Source organism: Mesoplodon densirostris, chromosome 7 (assembly GCF_025265405.1).
Source record: "Mesoplodon densirostris isolate mMesDen1 chromosome 7, mMesDen1 primary haplotype, whole genome shotgun sequence".
Classification (NCBI taxonomy): Eukaryota; Metazoa; Chordata; class Mammalia; order Artiodactyla; family Ziphiidae; genus Mesoplodon; species Mesoplodon densirostris.
Window position 1 is genome coordinate 64,411,357 of NC_082667.1, and position 27,540 is coordinate 64,438,896.

Genomic DNA, 27,540 nt, shown 5'->3' on the forward strand with positions numbered 1-27,540 from the left:
ACGTGCACATGTACAGACAGAAAGTGAGAGTTAAAGTGCAAAATACGTGCCCTTCCCTTCAGTACTGTTTCACAACCCAACCCTTGGGTTAGTGACCTGGGCCATCTTCCAGTAACATAGCAGGAAGCATTCATGCCAAGGGACACCCCATATATTGTCAAGGTCACCTAGGGACTCTTTGGGAGGGAAGGTTGTCTTTAGTCCTTGATGACAAGACAGTTTTGAGCTCAGCATGCTCTGGCCACAGAGCTCCTGAAGTGTCAGTATCAGGAAGCAAACCAAATTGGGGTCAGTTGGAGAAGGCTCCTGGGAGTCCAGGAAACAGCCCCAGAGGCACAAAGATGGGCCATGGGCTCCATGAAGTGAGCCTGTCCACAGATTAAGGTTACACAGGGCCCAGCTTCCAACATGCCTAGTCCCTACTGAGTAGGTGTCTAACCTGCTTCCAAATGAAACTGCCTGGGAGTTAGCCAACCACCATCCCAGGGCTGCTCAACTAAAGCGGGTCCTGGTGGCTCAGTGGGCAGCAGCATCCTCCCATCACTATGTGACCGCCCCAACTCTGGAGATGGCATGCTCACTGCACTCCCCCAAGGCCATATTCTGAGGCACCCAGAAGGAGAAAAGGGAGGAAGTCTGCCTGAGTCCTATCAGCAAGTCCATAAGTTTGTTCCCCAGGCCAGAGCAGGGGCTCAGTTCAGTAACGGACATCCCACTCTGGGACAAAAGTCAAAAAGTCAAAAAGAGGGTGACTCTCACAACTTGGCCATCTTGCTCCCAAATGGCTGGAAGCCCTCAGTAGGGTCCAGGACAGCCTCATCCTCCAAGTGGGGCTACATCTGGACCACTACCTACAGAGACTCAAAGTCAATCACAGCTTGTCAGGGTAAGTAGAACAGTAGCTAGGGTCAGAGCAGAAACTGAGTCACCTTGTCACCTCCAGAAAGCACATCTACCTGCCTGTCATCTAGCTGATTTCTAGGGAAGCACAAGGAGAATTGGTGAGCTCTTCTCTGGGAAGGAACCCCAAGTCCTCTAGGAAGTAATGGCAATGAACATAAAGAGAGCATTTATAAGACACGCCTTCTCTGAGACAGGTAAAAAAAAAATGATGCCTTATGGGAACGTCCCCAATGCCCTAGGCCCAGCAAAAATGGAACTGCTGTATAAAGCAGAACCAGGCACTACGCAAAGCCAAGAGGGAGAGAAAGGTAGTTGCAGGAAACCGTGCTAAAGACATTTGTGATCGTTTCAAAACATGGTCCCCAAATTCTTTGACATGCCTGCTGTCAACGTGACCGCTTCTCTTGAATCTGGGTTCTGTGATTGCTTGACCAATAGAATATGGTAGAACTGAATCTGTGCTACTTTTCAGGCCCAGGCCTCAGGAAACCAACAGCTTCTACTTCCTGTCTCTCAGGCTATGAGAGAGCCCAGGCCATGTGGAGAGGGTAGGTGTTCTGATGGACAGTCTCAGCTGGGGCCCCAGCATCAACCCCCAGACATGTGAGGTAAAATGCGTCCAGGAAACACCAGCCCCTAGCCACTGAGTCACCCTAAGCCTTGAAGTCTTTCCAGCTGAGGTCCCAGACGTCATGAGCAGGGAGCAGCCATCCCTGTAGTCTCTGTCTGAAATCCTAAACTACAGAGTCTGTGAGCAGAATCAAATGGTTGTTTTACACTATAAAATTTGGGGTAGTTTTATAACAATAGATACCTGACACTAATTTGGGTACCTAGAAGTGGAGTGCTATTGACACAAAATCCTAAAACATTGACCGTGGGACAGGGTGATGGTTGTTGGGGGGTGCTTAAAGCAAAAATAAGGAAAACGTTAGAAGCAAGAGGAAAGGGGACCCTCATAATGTTGAAAAGTTTGGCAACTCTGTCACCTGTGGTAACATGGAAAATAGGAAGTATATCTAATATATTAGATGAACTAGCCAAAGACATTTCCAGGCAGAGTGCCAAAGGTGCCCTCTGACTCCTTCTTGCTGTCTCTAGTGAAAAGAAAAAGAGATGAACCAAACAGGGAACTGTTTTCAAACAAAATTTAAAGGAAACATAAATGAGAAAGGGCTTTCTGAGTTAGAAAATAAAACTTGCTTCAGTCTCTGTCTCTCTAGACAAGAAAAAATTCTCAAATTAAAAAATGGCTTCCAGGGCTTCCCTGGTGGCGCAGTGGTTGAGAGTCTGCCTGCCGATGCTGGGGACACGGCTTTGTGCCCCGGTCCGGGAGGATCCCACATGCCACGGAGCGGCTAGGCCTGTGAACCATGGCCGCTGAGCCTGCGCGTCCGGAGCCTGTGCTCCGCAACACGAGAGGCCACCACAGTGAGAGGCCCGTGTACCGCAAAAAAAAAAAAAAAAAAAAAAGGCTTCCAGATTGTGATGACAGTTACACTCCGTGGGTGTGTGTATGTGTGTATATGAACTCATCAAACTGAAAACTTTATTTTTTTGGTTTTTTGTTTTGTTTTGTTTTAACACCTTTATTGGAGTATAACTGCTTTACAATGGTGTGTTAGTTTCAAACTGAAAACTTTAAATTGCGTTTATGGTACTTTAATTATCCCTCAATAAATCTTTTTTAAAAAATCTAGAGTTGGGGGGCTTCCCTGGTGGCGCAGTGGTTGAGAGTCCGCCTGCCGATGCAGGGGACACGGGTTCGTGCCCCGGTCTGGGAAGATCCCACATGCCGCGGAGCGGCTGGGCCCGTGAGCCATGGCCGCTGAGCCTGCGCGTCCGGAGCCTGTGCTTCGCAACGGGAGAGGCCACAACAATGAGAGGCCCACATACCGCAAAAAAAAAAAAAAAAAAATCTAGAGTGGGACTGAAAGATCCTTTGCCAAGACCTAAGAAAGATTTAAAGTGTTGCCTCACAGAATCTTACACACAGACAGACAAAAGGCCTTCTAAGGATCTTAAGGGTGAGCCCTGAAGATCCTCTGTAAATAATAAGGTCTCTAAGACTCTTAACAACCATTGTCCCATAGCAATCTCACAGGGAAAAATCCACTTATCCACCTTCTGAGGTACTACAAGTGCCATGTGGAGGCTCTAAACCAAGGGCTCTAAGAGTGAATACAGAGAGGGGAGGGGAATCCTTCCTAGCTGAGTGGTCAAGAAAAGGACTGGGAGGGAAGTAACATCTGCATCCAGACTGGCAGAAATGTAAGGTTCGCATTAGAGAGTAGTGCAAGATTAAGGTAGAAAGAAAAACCAGGGCTTTTTATGAAAGCCTTACAAAGCAGGCCAAGTTTGGCTGTATCATAGATGACAGTAGTTTTTGAGCTGGGAAATCCCAGTCATGTTTACAGGGAGGTGAACGTAGAGGTACAATAAAATAACAGAAGGAACAGGAGAGCTAGGCTTGCGTTCTTCCCCCCGTTAGCTTTGTATCCTTGGGGAGTACCTCCTCTTCTCTGTGTCTGTTAGCCAAACTGTCAAGCAAGTGGGTGAGACCAAATGAGCTCTAAGTTTCCTCTTCAGCTCTGCCTTTCTCAGAGTCTATGGGCTGAATGGAAAGGGAATCCAAAGTTAACAAGACCTATCATGGAAGATTAACTATAAAGAGTCAAATAGTACAAGTAGCCTATGCTCTAAGAGACTGATCTCCCAGCCATCTAGATAACTGGTCAACAAACAGTTAGTCTTCTAGGTACCAGGCACTGTTCCAGGCTCAGAGGAGACAAAGCAATCAAAGTCCTTGACCCCAAGAAGTCTACACTTTTACAGGCACCCAAGTTTCCCACACATACATACATACAGAGGTAAGGTTTCCAAAACACAATACAGACAGCCTATGTTTGCAAGTCACAATGATCCAGATGCTGGAGTTTCACAGTCAAGAAGCTGTTGAGGAAATAAGCAGGCATGACAAGTCTTCTGAGAACAGCCCCTGCTGCCTGCCAAGTCTCACAGTACAAGTGAAATCTCCTGAGAGCAACAAGTGGCAAAGTTTACCCCATCTAGATGGCCGAACTAGCTCTCAACATAACACTTTCTTAGCAACCATTAGCATGACCATTTCTTTTTTTTTTTTTGGCTGCGTTGGGTTTTTTGTTGCTGCATACAGGCTTTCTCTAGTTGCGGTGAGCGGGGGCCACTCTTGGTTGAGGTGTGCGGGCTTCTCGTTGCGGTGGCTTCTCTTGTAGTGGAGCACAGGCTCTAGGTGCACAGGCTTCAGTAGTTGTGGCATGCGGGCTTCAGTAGTTGTGGCTCGTGGGCTCTAGAGCACAGGCTCAGTAGTTGTGGCGCATGGGCTTAGTTGCTTTGCAACATATGGGATCTTCCCAGATCAGGGCTCGAACCCGTGTCCCCTGTGTTGGCAGGCGGATTCTTAACCACTGCACCACCAGGGAAGCCCAGCATGACCATTTCTTAGCAAGCAAGTCACTAAGCTGCTTCTAGTCCCACCCAGGTCATCAACACCAACATGATAAAGCCTGACCTCTGGAATTCAGAGGAGCTTTGAGAATCTCACCTCCCACCCCCAGAAATGGATGCAGCCAAATCTAACGAGCTGGAGTGGGAACAGCCTGTGGGGAGGTGAAGCAGCTAAGGGTGAAGCAACGTGCCCCTTTGTCCTCACTAACAAAGAGAAAGGGAAGCCTGCTCCAGGAGACCAAAACATAGCAAAGAACAAAACTTTGGTGGTAAAACGAGAGGTTCAGATTTCCTCCTCCTGCATATCCTGCCAAATCAGGAATGGGCTATAAAGGAAAAGGAAGAGAATAAACTAGCAAAACAATCCTAAGAACCTAATAACGGAATGGAATCTAGGATCTTTACCCCAAACTAGCTTAGTGGTGGCACCAGGTGAAGTCTTATTCAAATTAAGGATATGGCCTTGCAAATACGTATCTTGGCAGTTCCACAGGGTCCCATTTGCCCGTCCCCACCAGTTTTCCATGCCCCAAAGTACCCCTGCCCCCAAAGCTAGATACAAATGCCTCTCAGTATCATCGGCTTCCTCTGCCTCCATGTGGATGATGTGGACAGAGGTCCCCAAAGCAGCCAGGGTTCAAATGCTCAGCTTTCCAAGGCCTTAGCACCCCTGCACTCCCCAACCAAAGTTCTGGTCACACCTGGGAGCCTTTTCTCACTGGAACTCCTGGGTTGGCAATGATTAAAGGGCCTCAGGTCACAGGCAAATGTCTATCGGAAGGTCAGACTAAGAAATCTGGGTGCCAAGGTCATCAATCCAAACTGTAAAAGCCTTGAAAAAAGAGAATGGATCATCCCCCTCTTTTTCCCCTTTTTCTTTTTCAAAATTGTGATCTGGTGGTTTCTCTGTCCACCAAAGAGCCCAGCACCTAGGAGGAGAGCCCTCAGAGTTCACTGACAACTTCCTAAAAACAGTCCCAGATTTGGCTGGGGGTGAAAGCAGCCAGAGAAACCACCAGGTGACAATTTTGAAATAATAACAACTACAGTTCAGCAATAGCCTCTGAGAGAAGGCTGTAGCTAGCCACAGAGGCCTGTGACTCCATGCCAAAAGCCCAGGAAAGGAGGGAGGGAAGCGGAAAGGTGGCAGGAAGGAAGGGAAGTGAAGACTTAGAAGGGACAAATGCCTTTTTTTAGACACATCAGAGGCTCAGATATTTACAAATACCATCCGTCATGTTATGATGGCAAGCAGGCTGGGAAGCCAAAGGAAGAGCAATTTCTAAAAATGTTTAAAACATGAAGGTATATGCTCCAAATAGAAACTAGGGTGCCTGTCAGCAGTTCTGATTCTGCTTTGTGACTTTATGTAAACACTGCATCTCCCATCCCGGTCCCCACAAAGCGGAAATTAAAAGAAAAAAAGAATACTTGAAGGAGCTGAGGGCTGCTGGGTACAGTAATTTCTAATTCAGGTTCTAAATATACTCTTTCTTTTAATTTAAGAATAAAATGGTAAAATCACACACAATGCTTATTTCACCCATACAGTCTCATAAAAAAGTTAGGAACCTTAATTCCCAGTCTCTATCTGCCAACTCAGAGTCAGACTGCAGAGTAAGAAATGCCACCAGACTCGGGGGCGGGGGGGGCGCGGAGCCCAGCAAAGTGGTTCCTGAGAAGTAGATAATGGGAGACAAAGACTCTGAGATCTAGACCTGTTTCTGCCTTGGCCACCGACATGCCCCGGGAGAGGTCAGTTTTTCTATCTGTTTGACCCAAGAGGTTGTTGGTCCCTGCCATCCTCAGCCTCACCCAGTTCAGGGAAGCAAGTATGCAAGCAACTCTAGTCCAGGTTAGACAGGGTGCGTGTGCAGGGGGTGTTCTTACTGGTCTTGCTGCCACAGAGTAGATATTCAATTTGTTTGTCTAAGCCCCAAGCTCTTATGTACCTAACAAGTCAGAATCTACCAATTTCTGTTCGGCTGGCACAGTCAATCCAGACCATTTCTACTGGGACCAAACTCTGCACGTATGGTGTACAGAATTCCTCTTGCCTCATTCACGCCAGTCACTCCCCAGGGGCCACATCCTATGCCCCATTCAACCAACCATACCTGGATATTAGCTCTGAATGAACCAAACATCTACCACTACCTCTGGCCAGACCTGAGTGTGTGCCACACTCCACTGGACTCAGCCTGGTAATGCACAGCCCAGACCTCCAGGAAGGAACTAGCCCGATCCCAGTCTAAGATGAGCATCCTTCTCATCACTATCCATTCTAGTGGCTGAGGTTCCAAAGGCCAAATTTGCCCAACTGAGATTCAGCAGAAGGGGCTATGAAAGGTACGTGGCTTTAATAAAAGAGGCTCTTCTAGGACATCAGCATCCAGCCTTGGCCAAGACCTGAGAAGCCCTGGTGAGAGTTGTACAGCTATCTGCCAGCTCTGGAAGCTTCTACCCCACCACCGGGAGGAAGCTAACATTTACTGAGTGGCTTTTTGCTAGGCACTATGCTAAGCACTGACATATATTATCTCATTTAATCCTCACAGAAACTCTGTGAGATAAGTACTATTATTATTTTACAGATAAGTAACCAAAATGTTAGAGGACATAAGAAAATGCCCTGAGATCTCACTATTTGGTAAGTAGTTAAAGTTTGGCCCAGATTATGCACCTCTATGACTGTCAGAATCATGATGATAATCATTGACATTTGGCAGGAATCCTATCCAGGACACAGGTCACTAGGTGTCCTTTGATGCTACCCTCCAGTGAGCCCCATTCCCTCAGCACTGCTCCCCGACTCACCTGCTCAGGGTCCCTCGAGGGGCCTTAGTGCCTCCAGCTCCGTGGGTGATACTGGAATTCTTGTTGGCAGTCATGGTCATTTCTGCTCTCTGCAAACACAGAGCCCTGCAAAGAAGACAAGACCTATAAGCCAAGTTTCCATGGGTAGCGAAAAGCACCTCAAACATTTCCAGATGACCTCCAAAACTGCCAACAGGGTTTCTGTGGTGGTTAGCAGGAACCACTTTCCCACATATATTTAATTTCATGTGTTACAGATTAAGAGCCTCAAGGGATCCCTGATCTGGGTTGGGGAAGAGTCTGTGAGCTAACAGATAACTTATCACTTCACAGAAAATGATTTTAAAAACTCCATTTCCATCCTGCTTCTTCTCATTTCTTAAGTTAGAGTTTCCCAAACTTCTGGCATGCCATACAGCCTTTATGAATTTTACCATATTTGCATACCTCCTGAACAATCATTTATTCAATGTTTTTCTTTAATCAACTTGAAACTGACTAACTTTTCTTAAAATATTTAATCTTGTTCTAAACAATTAATCATTGACAAATATTTACTGAGTGAGTACCCATGTCCTAGGCACTGCCATCCAGCAAAGAATGAAACAAAGTCTCTGCTCTCATGGAGCTTACATCCTAGCAGAGGGAAACAGACAATAAGCAGGCACAAGCATGTGTGTGATACATAAGTGTACATCTGTGTATAATATGTATACTGATAAGTGGTAGGAAGAAAACATGAAGCAAGGTAGAGGGAGAGTGAAGATTTGTTTTTTAAAATAGGATGTTCAGGGGAGAACATCCTGATAAAGTGACATCTGAGCCAGAAACCACAGTTATGAGTTATCATATTTTTAACACCCATTAAAATAAAATTAATATACTTTAAGGTATTTAAGTATTTATAAAGTGAAAAATGTCTGTACATGTACCATATACAGTTAGCTAATATAGTAACATTATTTTATGCTAAAATAATAAAAGGAAGAAAAATGTTAAAACTTAAGGGTACATCCAGACGGGAAATTGTCTCCTATTTGCAGATGGTATGATCTTCCATGTAGAAAATCATAACAATTCTACTAAAACACTCTTAAACTAACATATAAAGTCAAGCAAGTTTGCAGGATACAAAGTAATATTTAAAAAATCAATTTTCTTTCTATATACTAGCAATGAACAACCTGAAAATGAAATTTTAAAAATTCCATTAATAATAGCAGCAAAAAGAATAAAATACTTAGGAATAAACTTAACAAAAGAAGTGCAAGACTTATGCACTGCAAACTACAAAACATCACTGAAAGAAATTAAAGAATACATAAATAAATAGAAAGGCATCCCATGTTCATGATCGGAAAACTCCAAGTTGTTAAGATGGCAATATTCCCCGAATTGATCTACAGACTGAACAGAATACTCATCAACTGCAGAAATTGACAAGCTGATCCTAAAATTTTGTGGCAGTGCAAGGGACCCAGAGCAGTCAAAACCATCTTGAAAAAGAAGAATAAAGTTGGAGGACTCGCACTCACCAATTTCAAAGCATACTACAAAGCCATGGTAATCAAGACAGTGTGCACAGATGTAGAACAGAAATAGAAATCAGGGCTTCCCTGGTAGCGCAGTGGTTGAGAGTCCGCCTGCCAATGCAGGGGACACGGGTTCGCGCCCCAGTCCGGGAAGATCCCACATGCCGTGGAGTGGCTAGGCCCGTGAACCATGGCCGCTGAGCCCACGCGTCCGGAGCCTGTGCTCCGCAACGGGAGAGGCCACAACAGTGAGAGGCCCGCGTACTGAAAAAAAAATAAAATTAAAAAAAAAAAAAAAAAAAAAGAAATAGAAATCAACAGAATAGAATTGAGAGTTGAGAAATAAACCCATACATTTAGGGTCAATTGATTTTCAACAAGGATGCTAAGACAATTCAAGAGGGAAAGAAGAGTGTTTTTAACAATATTCAGACAACTGGACATTCATACACAAAAGAATAAAGTAGGACCCTTACACTTAGACTATACAAAAAAAAGTAAAAATGGATTATAGACCTAAATTTAAGAGTTAAAATGACAAAAGCGAAGCCTGGAATACAACATAGAGGTAAATCTTTGTAACACTGGATTAGGCAATAGTTTCTTAGATATGACACAAGCAACAAAAGAAAAAAGATATAAACTGTATTATACTCAATAAAAAACTTTTGTGCTGTTAAAAATACCACAAGAAAGTAAAAAGACTCCCACAGAATGGGAGAATTATTTGCAAATCATATATATCTGCTAAGCAACTTGCATCTAGAATATATAAAGAACTCTTCCAACTCAATAATAAAAAGACACATAATCCAATTTAAAAGTAGACAAACAGAAACTAACACACCATTGTAAAGCAATTATACTCCAATAAAGATGTTTAAAAAAAAGAAAAGTAGACAAGGAATTTAAACAGACATTTCTCCAAAGATATAAAATTGGCTAAGAAGCACATGAAACAATGTTCAACATCACTAGTCATTAGGGAAATACAAATCAAAACCACAGTGAGGTATTACTTCATACCACCAGGATGACTCTAATCAAAAAGATAAAAACAAGTGCTAGTGAGACTGTGGAGAAATGAAAACCTTCATTCACTGCTGGTGGAAATGTAAAATTGTGCAGCCACTTTGGAAGACAGTTTGGCAGTTCCTCAAAAAGGGATACATAGAGTTACCATAAGACCCAGCATGATTCACCCCTGGGTATACAGCCAAGAGAAATGAAAACATGTCCACACAAATACTCATACCAATGTTCGTAATAGCCAAAAAGTGGAAACAACCCAAATGTCCATCAGTGGACGAATGCATTAACAAAGTGTGGTATATCCATAAAATGGAATATTATTCAGACATAAAAAGAAGACATTCCACAATATGGATGAACTCTCATGCCATTTTTATGAAATGTACAGAATAGGCAAATCTGCAGAGACAGAAAATAAATTAATGGTTGCTTAGGGTTGAGTTGAGGGTAGGAGAATGGGGAGTGACTGCAAAGAGTATGGGGTTTCTTTTGGGGAAGTGAAAAAAAAGCTCTGAAATTAGATAAACAGTGGTGATGGTTGCATAACTGAATATATTTAAAAAATGAATTGTATACATAACATAAGTGAATTTTATGGTATGTAAATTATATCTCAATTTAGATGTTAAAAAAAACTTTAAAATATTTTAAGTCCCTTAGAGAATGGATGTGAGAGACAACAATAATTCACAGTATCTCTAATGTGAATGTGCACTCTGTTCTGGGCCAACACCACCTTCACAGACGCTGAACAGTTCAGGAACAATAGTTCTCTCACTCTGATCGGCATTCTCATCCCATTGACCAAAATGAAGTATGTTTGGATGCGAAAGTTAAACATATTTATTTATTGTCACTAATGACCTTAATCCTGGAGGCCATCTTACTTATTATCTTGGTGCAAATAAGTGATTGGTTTCGATGATAAAAAATAAGCCAGACCCTAATTCTTGATATCATTTATAATTCTATCCTAATTTCAACATGAAATGCACTCTCTCTAATTTCCTTACCTTTATGCAATCTCTCAAGGTTGTCGTTTTGGTGATGGTAGTGGTGAGTGAAGTGGGAGCTGGAAGGGAGGAAGCAGCCCGCAGGTGCTAGCAATGGTGATAGCAATGAAACATCCCCCACAATGCTTTTAGAAAAAGAAAACAAACCCTGAGCCTCATTTTTATCCTTCATGAAAAGCCTTCCCGGGCTTCCCTGGTGGTGCAGTGGTTGAGAATTCGCCTGCCAATGCAGGGGACATGGGTTCGAGCCCTGGTCCAGGAAGATCCCACATGCCGCGAAGCAACTAAGCCCACGCACCACAACTAACTCTGCGCTCTAGAGCCCGCGAGCCACTACTGAGCCAGTGTGTTGCAACTACTGAAGCCCGCGCGCCTACAGCCTGTGCTCCAGAACAAGAGAAGCCACCGCAGTGAGAAGCCTGCGCACCACAACGAGGAGTAGCTCCCGCTCACTGCACGCAGAGAAAAGACCCAATGCAGCCAAAAATACAATAAATAAATTTTTAAAAAAAACAAAGAAAAGCCTTCCCTACCTATTGAGGAAAAAATCTTTATAAACTTAAGTATATAGCATAATGTTAGTATGAGGAGAAGGAAGAAGGGGAGTCACTCCTGCCACCAGAGCACCTGTGCACACCGGCTCTGGTGAGATATTCTTTACCTGCACCAGCCAAGGGCCAAGTTAAGTGCTTGGCGTATGGCTGTGTGTGTTAAACAGAAAGAAGGGAAAGGAGAGAGGCAGCCTCTGGAAGCTTCCCAAACCAGTTCTCAGGGTCCTCAGGGAGCACAGTGTTACAAGGAATCAACTTGCTAAGCATCAGCTTTCAACTGTGCCCATGGTAACAACGGTCACAATAATCATCAGAACCCATCATAACAACACTGGACATGCTCTACCAGCTCCAGGGCAGGCCCTCAGGGAAAGGACAGAAGATTTGTGGAAAGACCAGAAACTGAAATATATTAAAAGAACATGATGAAAAATATATTCTTTCCTTCCCTGAATTTCTGATCTAAAATGCTCTGAAATGCAATCATATACTTGAATATGAGAACACAGAGCCAACTTAGTCAGGAGGAAGAATGCAGATAGCTGTGATATTTGCTTGGGCCAAGAAGAAAAATCCTGTGAAGATGCAACCAAGAGAGGAGTGGGTCAAAACTACCAGGCCCACGGCATTGACCCCTGGTCACACTTCTGCAAGAACACAGCTGCTATTCTCAGCAGTGGCCCAGGAGTTGAGGCATCTTGGGCAGGCACTGCTGAGAACCCCAGGAGAGCCTACTAAGTCAGAGAAGCTTACTCACTGTGCTCCCTCCCACCTGCTCTCTCTAGCCAGGTCTACCAGGTTCAGGGAATAATCCAGCGGTCTGAGGAACTAAGGACCAGGCTAACCCTTTACACCTGAAGTGCAGACTTGAGCACTCTGCATGGCAGGCTTCCTGGGGGACACTGCTTCTCCCAAGGCCCTAAGAGCCACCCCAGGCTCCCATCTGTGCTTTCAGCCTGATTCCTTGGCTAGTCTGGCTGCAAAGAGAGAGACACTCCCAAGGAAAAGAAACACCCACTGGGAATAGCGCAGAGAAGCCAAGGGGATGAGAGGTGTTTTGTTAGCTCCCAGGCCCATCAACGGCAAAAACTCCATGTTTGGAAAATGAAATTGTTCAATTAGCATCTACCACTGATCACGAATTGCTCAAAACCCCAGCTCTGACAAATTACAGGCAACTATCTGAAGAGTTACAGCCCAGAGAAAGGAACATAATAAGGTACCACTAGAACTTCTCTACAAACTCTGCATCGAGACAGAGACCACAGTCCCAGGTTCTCAAGGTGCAGTGGGAAGAACACCCAACCTGGAGTCAGCCCAACCCTGCCTCTAGCAACTGCTGGCCAAGGGTCATTGTACACGTGAGTTTTGAGGACTCAACGTTCTCACTATAAGAGCAATAGTAATAACATGACCTACCTCACGTGATTGTTATTCTGGCACACTGAAGCTTAATAAATCATTTTTCTTCCAGATCATGCTTCTCTAGGTATTTGGAAGGCACCCTCTCCATTCCCAAGCTAGATTCATTTTACAGACTCCCCAGCACTGCCATCCAATCCATTTACTCTATGCTAGGCACTGTGCAAGGTACTAGGATATGAAAATGGACAGATACAGTCCCTGCCCTGGAAAAGCTAACTGTAAAGGGAGAAAAGTGAAGGAAAAAGTGGACTCCATGAAGGCCTTATAGAGGGGTGACATTTGAAAGTAAGCCTTCACCTGTTCGTTACCCATGGTAAGAGGACTTAAGAAAAAACAAAAAAGAAGTAAAGGCACATTTATTACCAAAGGTGCTGCTAGATTCTTTATAAAATTACAATAGCTAAAGTTATAAGCATTTTAAAGGATTAAATCATTTAATCTTTGTGACAACCCTACGAAGTGGGTTCTATTATTATTTACATGTTACCAAGGAAACCAAGGTACAGAGCAGTTAAATCGCTTGTCCCTAGTCACACAGCTAGAAAGTGGCAAGGCAGGAATTTGAGCCCAGGTGGCCTGCACCAGCGCCGCCGCAGCTCTGAGTCAGCACTCTGCATGGCCTCCAATCATCTTCCATTTCAGCTCTCACCATCCCATGACGTAGTGATAATACAGGCCCAATTTTCCAACCAGGAAATTGAGATTCAGAGAGATTAAATGGTTGGCCCAAGATCACTCACCTAGTGAAGGAATAGGGCAGGACTGTGGACTCAGCTCTGACTCCACTGTCCACTTACTTTTCTTAACATTGATGGGGGTGCTTGTTAAAAATGCAGAGTCCCAGGTCCCACTCCCCCTCTTGAACGGAGCCTAGGAATTTGTATGTTCAGTAAGCACTTCAGGCTAGTGCTACACGCCTGTAAGTGTGCAAACTTGAGTCCCACAATGTGCTGAGGACTTGTAAAGGTATGAAGGGTCACTACTGACCATCCTCTCAAGAGTCTGCCCAGCTGTGAGCAAATACAAGATGGACACTCGGTCCCCTTCCTCCTCCCACCCCCCCAGCTTCTTCCACCTGCACAGAACCACCGACCCTCAACAAAGGAGCAGGCACGTCGCAGGATCCAGTGAAAGCATTATCAATGTCTGCTCTAAACAGTTCCCTCAGTCTTTGCTGTACTCTGAGTTCTTGTATCTCAAAACAGCTCTTCCTGCCACCCACCCCTGGTAGCTAACAACCGCTTTCCTCACTTTCCCCTCACTTCCAAACTCCTGGGAAAAAAGAGTTTATACCCGAAGACATTAACTGGTGGTTTGCAAGAGCAAAAATATGTTCCATTTGGTTTTCCCTTCATTTTTTTAAAAAAGTTGAATTAGTTATCAAACGTTTTAAAAATTGGGTGAGTATAAATGAAATGCAAATAAAAATTCAGATTCTGGCTTCTCTTGAAAAATTAGAAAACCTGCCATCACCGGCTGCATTCCTATATGGCAGCAGTTGGCAGTCCAGTTAGATGTAGCAAGCTCTCTCCAATTTACCACTGTCCCTCCCCGCCCAACGCCTACAGGTGGCCAGCTTTGCTCAGCTCTGTGACCTGACTCGCCCAGTCAGCAGGTGAGTGCTGCGTCCCACGTCCCAGCAAGGAAGGGGTAGGGGGCACTGCCCTGGGAGCAGCCACACAAAGCCTCCTGGAAGGCTGGGCTTGAGCAGTGCAGGGAGGAGCCTATGCTGGCCGCTTGAAACCCTCCATCTACTCCCCTCGCTGCCACTGGAGGAAAGACCCTCTGGAAGGCTCCCTGCTGTCACTCAGGCCAGCCTGCATCTTGCAGTTGTCTCTCCAGCTCCCTCAGTGCTCCCTTTCTCTACCATCCAGTCTCATCACCCAATCCACAGATGCTCTGCCCAAGGTCTGAGAAGGGATCCCTTAGAGGTCAGTCTCTGAAGGGAGCTCCTTCTGAGGGGTGCCCAGCCTCTAAGAATGAACCTTCCTATCCTAGAGCAAAAAACTGTTTCCCCTCGTTAAGTGACATTTCTAAATGTCTGTGTGGTACTTTTCCGCAGGCCTAATTTCGGACAAGACAGTGTGCCTCGCCCCTGAGGAGGAGACATTTGAGCCCTGAGAGCGCTGAAGAACAGATGCAAGTGTTTGGAGGGAAGCCTCCCGTTGTGCTGGGGTTAAGGTTGCCACTGAGAGGAAACACAAACACTGCCCAGCACCCTGCTTGTCTGGTCTAGGTAAGAAGTCAGGACCCCCCCACAAAGGAAACCTCTAAAGCACATGAGAGAATTTCTGCCGACGTCGACATTCCACTGATCTCTTAAGCAATCTCTGGCACGGAAGTAATAGCTTAGGAAGCAGCCCAGAGGGAAGAAGGTGAGAAAGGGAATGGAGCTCTGTGTGCCCCGAGAACCTGGCTTCAGCCCAGTCCGGCTCTGTACAGCTGTGGTCTGACTGCCCTGGAGTCAACCTGCTACTCACCCTGCCCAGGGAACACCTACCAGACCGTCCTCACCCCCTCACTGACTCCCTCCTGCAGCCCTTGGTCATCTAGGCCCTGCGGCAGGCCGAGCAGAAAAGGATCAGACTGGCAGCTCCCCCAGAGGAGGGCCTACGTCTCTCATTTCTTCCTCCAAGAGTCTCGGCAACCAGCACTGGCACCGCAAGTTTCAGGGAGGGTCATCATTAGAGAGAGTTCCTTTTAAGTACCCAAACCAGAGTTCTCGAAAGCAGAGCATTTGATTCTCCCTTTCTCTCCTGCAGGTGTCCTTGGACTGGGCCAAGGCAGGAGGCGCCTCATTTACCTTTCATAGCTCTGCCTGGACTGACAGCTCAGGCTCTGCTGTAGCGGCTCACCTGCACAGCCTTCCTAGGAAATTCAGCCATCCCACAGGTCCCCTGACATCCTGGCCCACTCTGTCCCCACGCGGCTGAGAAAGCTGTAGGGCAGAGCTAGCTAGTTCTTCTCCATGTTTTGAACAATCCTCAGTACTTGGCAGAGAGTTCTGCACATAAAAGACAGGCAAATAAATGTTAACTGATTTGCTAACTGATGGCAAAAGAGGGCCCCCAGGGCTTCCCTGGTGGCGCAGTCGTTGAGAGTCCGCCTGCCGATGCAGGGGACACGGGTTCGTGCCCCGGTCCGGGAAGATCCCACATGCCGCGGAGTGGCTGGGCCCCCAAGGAGTCAAAGGCCAGGAACACAAAGGGCCCTAGAAATTCTAGCACTGGCCATATCCTTTAAGGTGCACTCCTCCGCTCCCCAAAGGCATGGCTGCAATAAAACCAATGAAAGGGAGGTTTCCAGCTGTAGCTGCCACCCATTTGGACTGTCACCAGCAGGCCTTTTCCTCCCAGCCCTCAGCCAATCCCGTCTACCTCAGGAGTTTCAATCTCCTCACAGGTGCCCCTATTATCTTCCAGGGTCCTCCTGCAGTAACAGGTCTCATCCAACACACCCATGAAGAAAGGCTGCTCCTGGGAAACCTGCCTTCACCTCCGTCACGCTGGCTTTCTCCTCCCCCACCCCTCTTTTCCCCGCTTCCTTTCCTGACTCATTTCTCACTGGTTATCTGCCCACAACCTTGTCTTTGGTTCTGTTGTGCCTAAAATCAAGGGGTTACAAGGGAAAGGGGAGAAAGTGGGCTCAGAGGTTGGGTGGGTATCAAAAACTGTAGAAAGGGAGCCAGGAAGGTTCTTCTCAAGTCTGTCCCCTAATTCCCTTCAAAGTGCCAGACCCCTTTTCTCCGTCGGCACTTCTACATACCTGGTACCTTGGATCTTTTCCATTCCAGCCCCAAGCTCTGGGGCTCTAGGTCCAGAAAGTCCTTTGAGCAAAAAGTTGAGGGGATTATGAGCCTGGTTAAGTGGAGAGGAACCAAGATTTGTTTTGCTGGGAGATCAGAGGAATTGCTGGGTGTTTTTACAGGTCCCTATGAGGCTGAAATCTGCCTCAACCAGTCACAAAAAAGATGATTTTTGTTGTTGAATAACAACCAGAAGAAAATTAAGCTCTCTTTCCATCTCCTGACTGTCCACTTATCACTCCCACATCCTCTTTCCCAACTCTCCTCCCCAAAGAGGCCTTTAAGTTTGGGTTTTCAACCTCAACCATTTTCAATCCCTTTTCCTGCCAGATGGTCCTTCTCCAGTTCAGTACAGATTCTGTGGAGGTTTGAAGTTGGGTTTAAATATTTCCTGAAAGCCTAAAATGGGGTGAGGGCTTGTTAGGCAATTCCAGGCCAAAGGAAATCTGGTTGCTTCCAAGACAGTTTTAAAAACCTAGACATGGCTGTTTCTGCCAGTCTGGAAACTCAGCCTCTCATCGAGCGGCTTAACCCAGCTCTGCCAGGACGATGGAGCCCGCTCGGTCCATAGAACGGAGGCCTGCCCCACAAAGAGCCCTGCCCTCTTTCACCCTTGGCAAGAAGAACCTGGTGGGTCCTGTAAACATGATGATGAGGCCACAGACCTATCTCACACCAGTGCCTTCCCTCTGCCAGTCACAGCAGACTAATTGCCATTTCCTGCACATGCCAGGAATGTTCATGCCTCCAAGCTTTTATTCAACCAATTCCTTCCATCAGGAAGTCCTCCACCACCATTCTTTCTTAAATATCCAGTTCAAATGTTGACTTCTTTCTGAAGCCCTTCCCAATACTAAATCTTGACCTCATTCTCACCCTTCCCATGCTCTCCAGCCTAGCTGAACTCAACCTGACTGATGGCAAGATGCCTGCCCTGCTCCAGAAAACACCACCCACAAGCCAACTTTCTCAGAAGAGGACTAGGAAATAGTAAGGGCTAAAGGGACTGGGCAAGTCTCAATACCTCCGTTTTCCTATCTGTAGTATAGGAAGAATACTCTACCTCTAGAATGAGAACTTGAAGCCCAGGGAGAAGCCATGTATAAAAAACAGGATACTCGGAACCCAAAAGGGAACATACTTGAAGTCTCTGGCTTTCCCCCAACTCTCAGCCTCAGGACCTCTTCTCTTGTCCTCACTCTCTTAGCTCTTACTCTGTTTCCTATTTCACTGAGAAAATAGAAACAATCAGAACACACCCTCAATAAGCTACCACCATCACATTTACCCACCACCAGCAACAGGGCAGATCTTGTCACTACTCTGCTCAAAACCCTAACATGGATTCCAATCACTAAAAGTAAGAGCCAAAATCTTCACAATGACCTACAAGGTCTCCATCATCTGGGTCTCTATGAGATCTCTGACCTCATTTCAACTATTCTTTCCCTTTAGGTTTTCCCCACCAGCCACACTATCTCCTTATCTCCTCAAATACACCAGGCACATTCCAACTCCAGGCCTCCACACCTGCTGTCCCCTGTAACTAGAACATACTCCCCCAAGAGAGCCTGCTCCCTCATCTCCCAGGTCTTTGGTCAGACATCATCTTCTTAGTGAGGCCTTCCCTGGATCACACTAAAATTTAGTGTTAAGAAATTACTACTAGGGACTTCCCTGGTGGCGCAGTGGTTAAGAATCCACCTTCCAATGCGGGGGACGCAGGTTCGATCCCTGGTCAGGGAACTAAGATCCCACGTGCTGCGGGGCAGCTAAGCCCACGCACCACAACCACTGAGCTTGCGCTCCTCAACTAGAGAGACCGTGTGCCGCAAAATTTCAGAGCCCACGCACTCTGGAACCCTCGTGCCACAACTAGAGAGAGAAAACCCACACACCACAACTAGAGAGAAGCCTGCACACCACAACAAAAGAGCCCGCATGCCTCAACGAGGACCCCGCGTGCCGCAACTGAGACCCGACGCAGCCAAAAATAAATTAAATAAATAAATAAATAAATCTTTTTTTAAAAAAAAAGAAAGAAAAATTTTTTAATGAAAAAACATTTGCCACCATCTCAGAGTGGCTCTACTTGGACAGAGTGAGCAGGCTGGGGGCTCCACTGTCCAGGCCCATCTTCCAAGCCCACCAGCCTTCCCAGTTCAGAGTCTGACCTACCCTCAGCAAGCACACCCACTCAGAAAATTGAAAAGTGGGCCACATCCTATGAACACCCAAAAGATTCAGGGCAGGGGTGGCTGCAGCCCCAGAACAACTGAAGTTGCTCTCTGCAAAGATTACAATGATTTTCCTATTATAAAACGCAAAGATCCTTTTTCTGGGGCTTAATGAATTAGAGGACCTTCCTTTCCTCATGTCTACTGTGTGGGACACTACTGATCAGCCCTCTCTGAAGCACTGTAACGTAGTTATCTCCCAATCTGGAGTACACTCTCTGGGGTAGCATTTTACCATCTGCCTGGAGGATCCTCATGCTCATCAAAAGAGGGCACAGGTTAAGAAAGGTTGGGGGAATACTGTCAGAGGAGTAGAGACAGACAGGTGTGGCACCTAAGACTTTTATTTGTTTACTTACTTGAAGCCTCTGAGGGCATCTTCCCAGCCAGGCCCCCATGCTACTGTGCTATGCTCTGGTCCTTGCCCTTGAGCAGCTCCCCATCCTGCCTGAGACAGACAAGTAAAGAAAAGAGTCTGGCACACTGTAACAAGAGCTGTGATAGATGTATGAACACAGAGCTCTGAGAGCAAGGAGAAAGGACACCTAATCAGGTGGACAGGATGGATGTAGGGGAGGGCTTCTGGAGGAGACAAGAAGTGTCACTGGGCTGAGTCTTGCAGGACTTGTGGAAGATAAAGAAGGCAGAAGAAGAACACCGCTGCAAGCAGAAGAAAAACCATGAACAAAAGCCAAGGAGATCTTAGAGCAAGAACAGGACACAAAAAGCAATAACCATAATGGAAAACATTGATAAATCAGAGTACACTAAATAAGAACTCTGTTCATTAAAAAATGCCACTTAGAGAGTGAAAAAAGAACCTTTGGAGTGGGTACACAGGTTACAGAACTCAGCAGATTAGGAACATTAGATACACAGAGGAAACTTATCAAGAAGTAGAGTAACTCTCAAAGTGCAGATCTTGGCCAGATCATTAGGGCTGAATTTCCCTTTGGATAAAAGTCTCAGTTTTGGAAGGGAGTAGAAGAAAGTGCACATACACAGCCAGGCTCTGCTAGTTCTAAGTATGCATTTATCTCATTTAATCTAGCTGTCATTATCTCCATTTTATGGATGAAGAAACTAGGGTCGGACTTCCCTGGTGGCGCAATGGTTAAGAATCCACCTGCCAATGCAGGGGACACAGGTTCGATCCCTGGTCTGGGAAGATCCCACATGCCGCGGAGCAACTAAGCCCATGCACCACAACTACTGAGCCTGCGCTCTGGAGCCTACGAGCCACAACTACTGAGCCCACGTGCCACAACTACTGAAGCCCATGCACCTAAAGCCCATGCTCCGCAACAAGAGAAGCCACCACAATGAAAAGCCCGCTCAAGGCAATGAAGAGTAGCCCCTGCTCATCGCAACTAGAGAAAAGCCCATGCGCAACAACGAAGACCCAGTGCGGCCAAAAATTAATTAATTAATTTTAAAAAAAGAAGGAAACTGAGGCTTAGGCTAAGTAATTTGCTCAGGGTTTCATAGTAAGTGGCAGACCCCAGAGTCTAGAGAGGTTGCCACTGAGCCCTCTAATTGACACCAGAGCACATAAGTCCTCTGGTCTCTGTCATATCTTGTGACAGGAAGCCATCCTCCAACCCAAGTGCACCCCTGCAGCCCAGCTCTGTCTGTAAAGAGTTAGAAACGGATATTGGCAGTAGTCTCATGCCTGGCCCCCAAATGTTTGGTGTTAAAATCCCATTTTTCTTTAAGCCATCTAGTTCAGAGGGCCCTGAATCAATTAAAAATAAACGTAAGAGATGCTCCTCTCTTGCTGTTCTTCAAGCCTTTTCTCCTTATCATTCTTCCCCACCTAGGGGACCCTGGTCAAAGAAAGGCCTTCCCCTAACAATGCAGTCCAGCTGGAGCTGAGACTGAAGATAAGGGGCATCTGTCTGTCCATCTATCCAACTTCTTTAAGGGTTATGATGGGGAGAGAATTTGCCTTTTTCCTCCTTTAAATAAAGCAAGTGTTACTTGGCTTCTGTGGTTCTCAAACTGTGTGCTGAGGTGCCCTTGAGCACTGCAGTAAACTCACAGGGGTGCCGCAAGATATATATTTTTTAAATTAATTTCTTTTTTTATTGGGGTATAGTTGTTTTACAAGTTGTGTTAGAAGATATTTTTAATTTTTGAGGGAAACAAGAGCAATATCCAACATTTGTTTGGACACCCCATGAGTTCACAGTTTTAACATTAGATTGCACTACATTCTTTTCGATGATGTCATTTCTTTGTGAAGCTGGGTTTTCAGCAGCTGCTGTGATTAAAAAGCAATAACCGTGTGAAAAGCAATGTGGAACAGGAAATGGGGATGGCAGTATTCAATCTGATTCCAAGATGTGAGATGTTGTGCAGTGCCCAGTACATCCCATACGTTAGTAACTGTGGTTATTTAAGAATGAAATAAAAAATGTTTGTAATTGAAATTGACGTACAACATTATGTTAGTTTCAGGTGTACTACACAGTGATTTGATATTTGCATACATTATGAAATGATCACCATGATAAGTCTAGTAACCACCCGTCCCCATACAAAGTTATTACAATATTATTGACCATATTCCTTATGCTGAATATTACATCCTCGTGACTTATTTTGTATATAACTAGAAGTTTATACCTCTTAATCCCCTTCATCTATTTCACCCATTCCCCCAACCCTCCTCTAAAAATATTTTTCCTTTCAATTTATATACATATATTTTTCAAATGGCTACTCAGTTATCAGTATATAAGCACCTACTAAATTGTTTACACCTAAACACTTAATAAATAAAAATAAGGTATTTCTTTTGGCCTCTGGGCACTGTGAAAAATTACTAAAACACTAAAGGCCCACGAACTGAGAAAGTTTGGGAACCTCTGGCAGCAGGTGTTTTTTTAAGTCTCTGTCAAGGAGTCAAGGAGGAGCTCCCAGGGCAGGCCCAACCCTGCCCCAGAAGCAGGCGGGCAGCTAGCACTCAGGCCTATGGACGGCACGCTCAGGCTTTCACTGCAGCTGACAGAAGAGCTGCCCCTCTGCCTGAAGAGATGAGGCTGCACACTAGCTCCCTCTCAGCCCAGAGGCTGTGCACATCTGCCTCAGCTGTACCCCAGGCTCCCGGGCTCCCCTCTGAACTCCCTCCCTGAAAAGCTCTATTCAGCATGGACCTCATGAATAAAACCCAAGCCAGCCCAGAGGCCAGCAGGGGACTTCCACACACACTCAGACTTGGGCAAAGTCCACAAACCAAACCATTAATCCACTGAGGGAGGGAGGGATGGGAATCTGGGAGAGGGCTTCCACTGACAGCCCATCCACTAAAAGGCCAACTGGGTTTTTGGGATGAAGATTTACATGAAAATAACGCCTTTGTTCCCCAGGGGTTTCTGGTCCGATATATTCCCTCCCTCCATTTTTCCCTGAAGTCATAATCCTCTGTTGGTGACATCACAGCTCTTGATACAATAGCCAACTGTTGTGATGTCACAAGACTCAACTTTTGTCATTTTCAGTGGGGAGTGGGGTTAGAGAATGTGACAAAGGGCTGGAATTGAATAAGGTTATAGAACTGGAATTTGCTTTTTCATGCTGATTTCCCTGCTAAGGAAGGGCAGTGACTCAGAAAATGAAAGGCAAGCGAGCCACTGGCAGCAAGGCTGTGTGTAGATTCATCTACACCGAGAGGAGAGGGATGGGGTTAGGGGGCCAGGGCAGGAAGGAGACAAAAGTTTTCAATTCCAGGATTCGCCAAATATGAAGATGTTCTCAGTCTGGCCAAGTTCAGGACTTTCTCTTTCCATTATCCATCATGTGAGCCCAGGGTAAGCAGAGAAAAGCTGAACTGCAGGAAAGGCTCCAGGCTGGAAGGTTCCCTGGAAATTAATGTTTGGGATACTGCACTGGGTTCTGGACTCTACACTGTCCAAGGGATAGGCTCTGTTTGGACTGCATCCTGAGGACAGTGACCAGAATGGAGAGGGCACTCAGAGGCATGTCACAGGAGAAATGACTAAAGGAACTGAGAGTGTTTACCCTGGAGAAGAGAAGGCTGTGGATGGGGGAGGCTGATAATTGCCCTGAGAATTCTGAAAGGCTCTCATGTGAAGAAGGGACGACATATGCTATTTATGGTCCCCCAAAGAGACCTCAGACAATGAGAAGATCCAGAATGGCCAATATGAGAGAGAACTTTTTATTCTTAAATTCCAGTTAGAGACTATAAGTTTCTTTTAATTCCTAACTTCTTACTTACAGGCAAGGCTCTTGAGGACAAGGACTGTCTTGGTCACTTTAGTGTATACCCCAGAACTTAGAATAAGTGGCACATAGTAAGAGCTTATTAATATTTGTGACATAAATGAACAAATGAAGCAAGGACAATGGTCTGCTGAAGTTGGTGCTTACTCATTCAATAAGTAGTTTTGAATCCCTACCACACGCCACTCACTCAGTTAAGATGCTGGGGATACAAGGGTGAAAGAAGCGGATAAGGTTAGTCTTCCCTCTCTCCCTGCTTTGTAGATTAGCACAGATGGCATGTAAGGTCCCTTCCAATATTGAGACTCCTTGATTTTTAGAGACAACTAAAATATTTTAAGCTGAGAGGAAAGAGGACCCCAACGGCCATAGATAAACCCTACCTATCACCGCAGCTATTATTCACAAGCCTGGAAATCTAGACCAAGCTAAGGTTGCCTTCTCGACTGGGGAAGGGCCTGATGCTGAGACAGCCCTGTGCTGGGCCAGACCAGACCAACCAGACTGGGCATTTTATCAAAGCCTCCCAAGTACCCTAGATAAGACACAGTAGGCTCTCATGCGAACCTGGGCTCCCTCAGCCCAGCAATAAGTAAGTATAGTCCAGTTAGGTAATATGAGGTATTTCAGATACCCTCACTTCTCTTGGGAACTTAAAATGTCCCCATCAGCCTCAGGGCAATTATCCTTCTAGGGGCCATCTGAATGACAACATAGTCACTACAGAACAATTTTCAAGGAGATAATTCCAAGATCTTCTAGGCTGTGCTAGGGATACAGGCTTGGTTCCAACTTCTGAGGGCATGAGAGTACAACTAAAGGTAATGAAACAGATGATTTAACAATAACGATATACAATATACCAGAGACACAATACATACAGACATTATCCTCTTCAGGGTAGTCCCTAGAGGCCTGAATGTTTATTCCAATACATTCTCAAAACATTCCTGAAATTCCTGTTTGGAAATTGCCCTCAGAGACTTTGGAACATTATCTGAATTTTCTCTGAAGGAAAATCTGCATCCTTCAAGGGTGCTAACTCATTCAGAGCCATGTGGCAAAAAGGGTGCAAATGAGAGAAAAGCATCTTGGGTCAGAATAAGCAGTATCTGTCAAGTATACTGATATCAAAGGGGATGCATACTGACACTGTCCTAAATCTCCACTTTTTAGAGTACAGCTGTATGAGTTCACAGAGCTCTCTGAGTATCTAATAAACCCCAAGAACATCCACAGAAAATTTCTAAGAACATAAACTTCTGTCTACCCTTTTAGGATGTTCACAAGCTCCCAAAGTTCCTCCACAGAGTCATTGTAAGAATCCTTGTCCTGGGCTTCCCTGGTGGCGCAGTGGTTGAGAGTCCGCCTGCCGATGCAGGGGACGCAGGTTCGTGCCCCGGTCTGGAAGGATCCCACATGCCGCGGAGCGGCTGAGCCCGTGAGCCATGGCCACTGAGCCTGCACATCCAGAGCCTGTGCTCCACAACGGGAAAGGCCACAACAGTGAGAGGCCCGCATACCGCAAAAAAAAAAAAAAAAAAGAATCCTTGTCCTAACCCATTTTACCTGCCCCATAAGTGCACAGGTAATTCTGAATGGAGGCCTACAGAGCTCAGCACATATGCCAACATTGGGCACTGAGAGAGTGGCAACAAGGCACCCTGCTTCCGTGAGTCCTTGCACCATTGTTTCAAACCTGGATGTCAGCAGTTTACAAACTACTACACATCACAGGCCTTCAGGAGTGTTAGAAATAGTTAAATCCAAAAATATCAGACTTACAAGTGCCAAAGATCCTGAGACTCAAATGTGACATTTTCTAACATGGTTTGTAAACCGGTGCTGAAGACAATTCCCAAAGAGGAATCAAATCTACCTATGGTAATCACAGGTGTTTAGCCATGTAAGTGCACATATGAAGAGCAAGCTATGGTCACAGCACGTATTTTCTCCCCCTTCTCTAAGTCCCCAGTCTCCCTGTGTGAAGCACAGGGAATATGCGTCCTGCCTTCTTCTGGGCCAGCCAGCATGCCCACCAAGCAGCTCCCGACATACTAAAAGCCACCCAAGTCACATCTGGCTCATGCCATTGCTCTCTGTAATGAGGTATGACATGTATCTAAAGCTCTTGTATATTTTCACATTTGTAGCCTACAATTAGGCATTTTTGAGGGATGTAGCTAACTACAGTACTGTTCAGTGACCTATAATTAGTCACACAGGCATCTTGGCCAATCCAGGCAACTATCAGGCTGAAGGAAGGCACTCTGAGCTCAGACCTCATGGAAGAGGCTGCTCAGCTCTAAGGAGGCCCAGAGAACACTGGTTAGTGACAGGCCTCAGGGGGCCACATTGCTCTTCCTTGGCTATACACAGAGACACTGTCCTCTCTGTCCCCTACACCAGTCTTCCTCATCCACTGCCTGGCTCAGCACAGCTCAACCCCAAGCCCAAGGGATGGCACCTTGGTGGGCCCAGTGCCCAAAAAAATGGACCGCTTTGCCGGACACAATCTCCATTACCAAGGCAATAGCAATTGAAAGCAATTTCTCAAACTCCCTACAAATCTCACACCTGAGGAAAAACGGGTCACACTCACCAGGCCACAGAATCCTGCAGTCCACTGCTGTGCAGCTGGGCTGTGGCAGTGGACATGGGCCACCTCTCTGAGCCAAACTCTCTGCCACCAGTTGCAGTGGCCTCACTACTCCCAAGAGCCCAACAGAATAATTCTCCCCCTTGCAAACGCCTACCACCGTGCTTCCCCACTGCTTCCCTGGTTAGAAGGGAAGGCCTGGTTAGCCCTCAAGATCTGTCTCTAGTGATATTTCATATATATATTTAGCTCCATTAAGAACTGGTTTCTTGATTCTTTAATGGAAGCTCAAATCCAGATTCTAAATATAACCAAAGACACTGCCACTAGCCAGCCCAGTGCGCTGTGAAGGACGACTACGGCCCACACTCAGAGCGGCCTGCACATTAAGTACGAGCCCAACAGCTCAACCACAATTCCTATGCAAGTTACCCTTCTTCCCCAGCGCTGGCTCCAAGTCCTTCAGCGTGCTTTATACTTTTCAAAAATACTTTCACATGCCACCTCATTTGAGTCTGCCAAACAAACCCCAGAAGTTAAATGCAATAGGTATTTTCTCTCCTTTTGACAAAGAAGACAGGCTCAGGGAGGCTGTCTTGCCCCAAGGTCACTCAGCTAGTAAGTGCAGAACCAGGTCTAGAACTACTTTGTAGCTGTGCGACCTCAGTTCTTCTTATGTCAACAATTAATAGCAGCAAACTCATAGGGCTTACTGTAAGAATGAAAGGGCTGAAATACGAAAGGTGCTTGGAGTGGTGTCTGGTCCACCGTGAGGACTACGTTATTACTGTTGCTGTTGTTGTTATTTTTAAGAGTACTATTACCACCACCACCCAGAACCCCCAGTTCAAAACCTAAAGCTCTTTCCTCTCCCTCCTTCTGCAACTCTGCAAGGATTACTCAGGAGGCAGTTTCATCTAACCTTGAGTGGGTCCAGACCCAGTCCCTGCAATTTGCCTATGGAATCTGGAACTCACTGGGCCCTCTATCTTACCACTCCACAAACTTCTCCATGCTTTTGGGTGCATATGCATACACACATATACCACCTTTCTTCAAATCTGACTCTCTAGTCTCCTGGCCTCCGATGTCACTTATGCTATGTTAGCCACCATTCTGTGGCTCACCCTGCCTGCAGTACCCAACTTTTCATTCACTTGGTTCCTCCCTTCAATAATCAACAACGAGCACCCGACTCTCTACCAAGCACTGAGGGGAATATACCTTGCCCTCCAAATACACCAAATGAAAAGTGCAGGAAGAGTGGGGTGCACAAGGGGAGTGACAGCACAGAGGTGCCAGAAAATAACTCTGAGGGCAGCACAATAGATTTCAGAACAGCAATGCTTGAGGTGAGTTTTAGAGAGTGACTAGAGTTTTCTGGGCAAAGGGAGAGAAGGACATTCAGAGCTAAGAGAACAGCATTTACACAGGGTTACAAGGCAGAATCATACAGAATATGATAATCTCACACTGCCACCATGGAGGGGCTGTATGTGTGTGCACTCGTGTGTGTGTGTGTGTGTGTGTGTGTGTGTGAGAGAGAGAGAGAGAGAGAGAGAGAGACAGAGACAGAGAGAGAGAGAGAGGAAGACAGAGAGAGAGAGAGGGAAACAGAAAAAGAGACAGAAACAGAGACAGAGAGAGACAGAAAAAGCAAAGAGAGAAAAATTAGACGTAGGTGGGTGAACCCATACTGCCTGGGGGTGGCAGGCAGCCGGGACAACAAACATCACGTCTGCCTTTCCATAGTCTGAGTGGCAATCTCAGCTCCCTGGTATGCTTACAGTGCACCAATTTTAAATGCAAAATCCTTTAACAACTGTTTTCTCTTTCCTTCTGTCTTCCCCTCCTTCTAAAGATCTGTTTATCCCAATTCTCATTTCTGCCCC

General features: G+C 45.9%; 1 protein-coding gene across 7 annotated transcripts in view; it reads right to left on the reverse strand.

The window, feature by feature from the left end:
* The window catches only part of DENND2B (DENN domain containing 2B), a 176,351-nt gene that overhangs the window by 45,317 nt on the left and 103,494 nt on the right, over nucleotides 1–27,540 (reverse strand). For all 7 annotated transcript variants that reach the window (XM_060105683.1, XM_060105682.1, XM_060105681.1 and 4 more), the window contains one exon: nucleotides 7,207–7,311. In XM_060105683.1, the coding sequence (XP_059961666.1) occupies nucleotides 7,207–7,286 (80 nt within the window). In that variant the 5' untranslated portion in view covers nucleotides 7,287–7,311. The remainder of the gene's footprint in view (nucleotides 1–7,206; nucleotides 7,312–27,540) is intronic.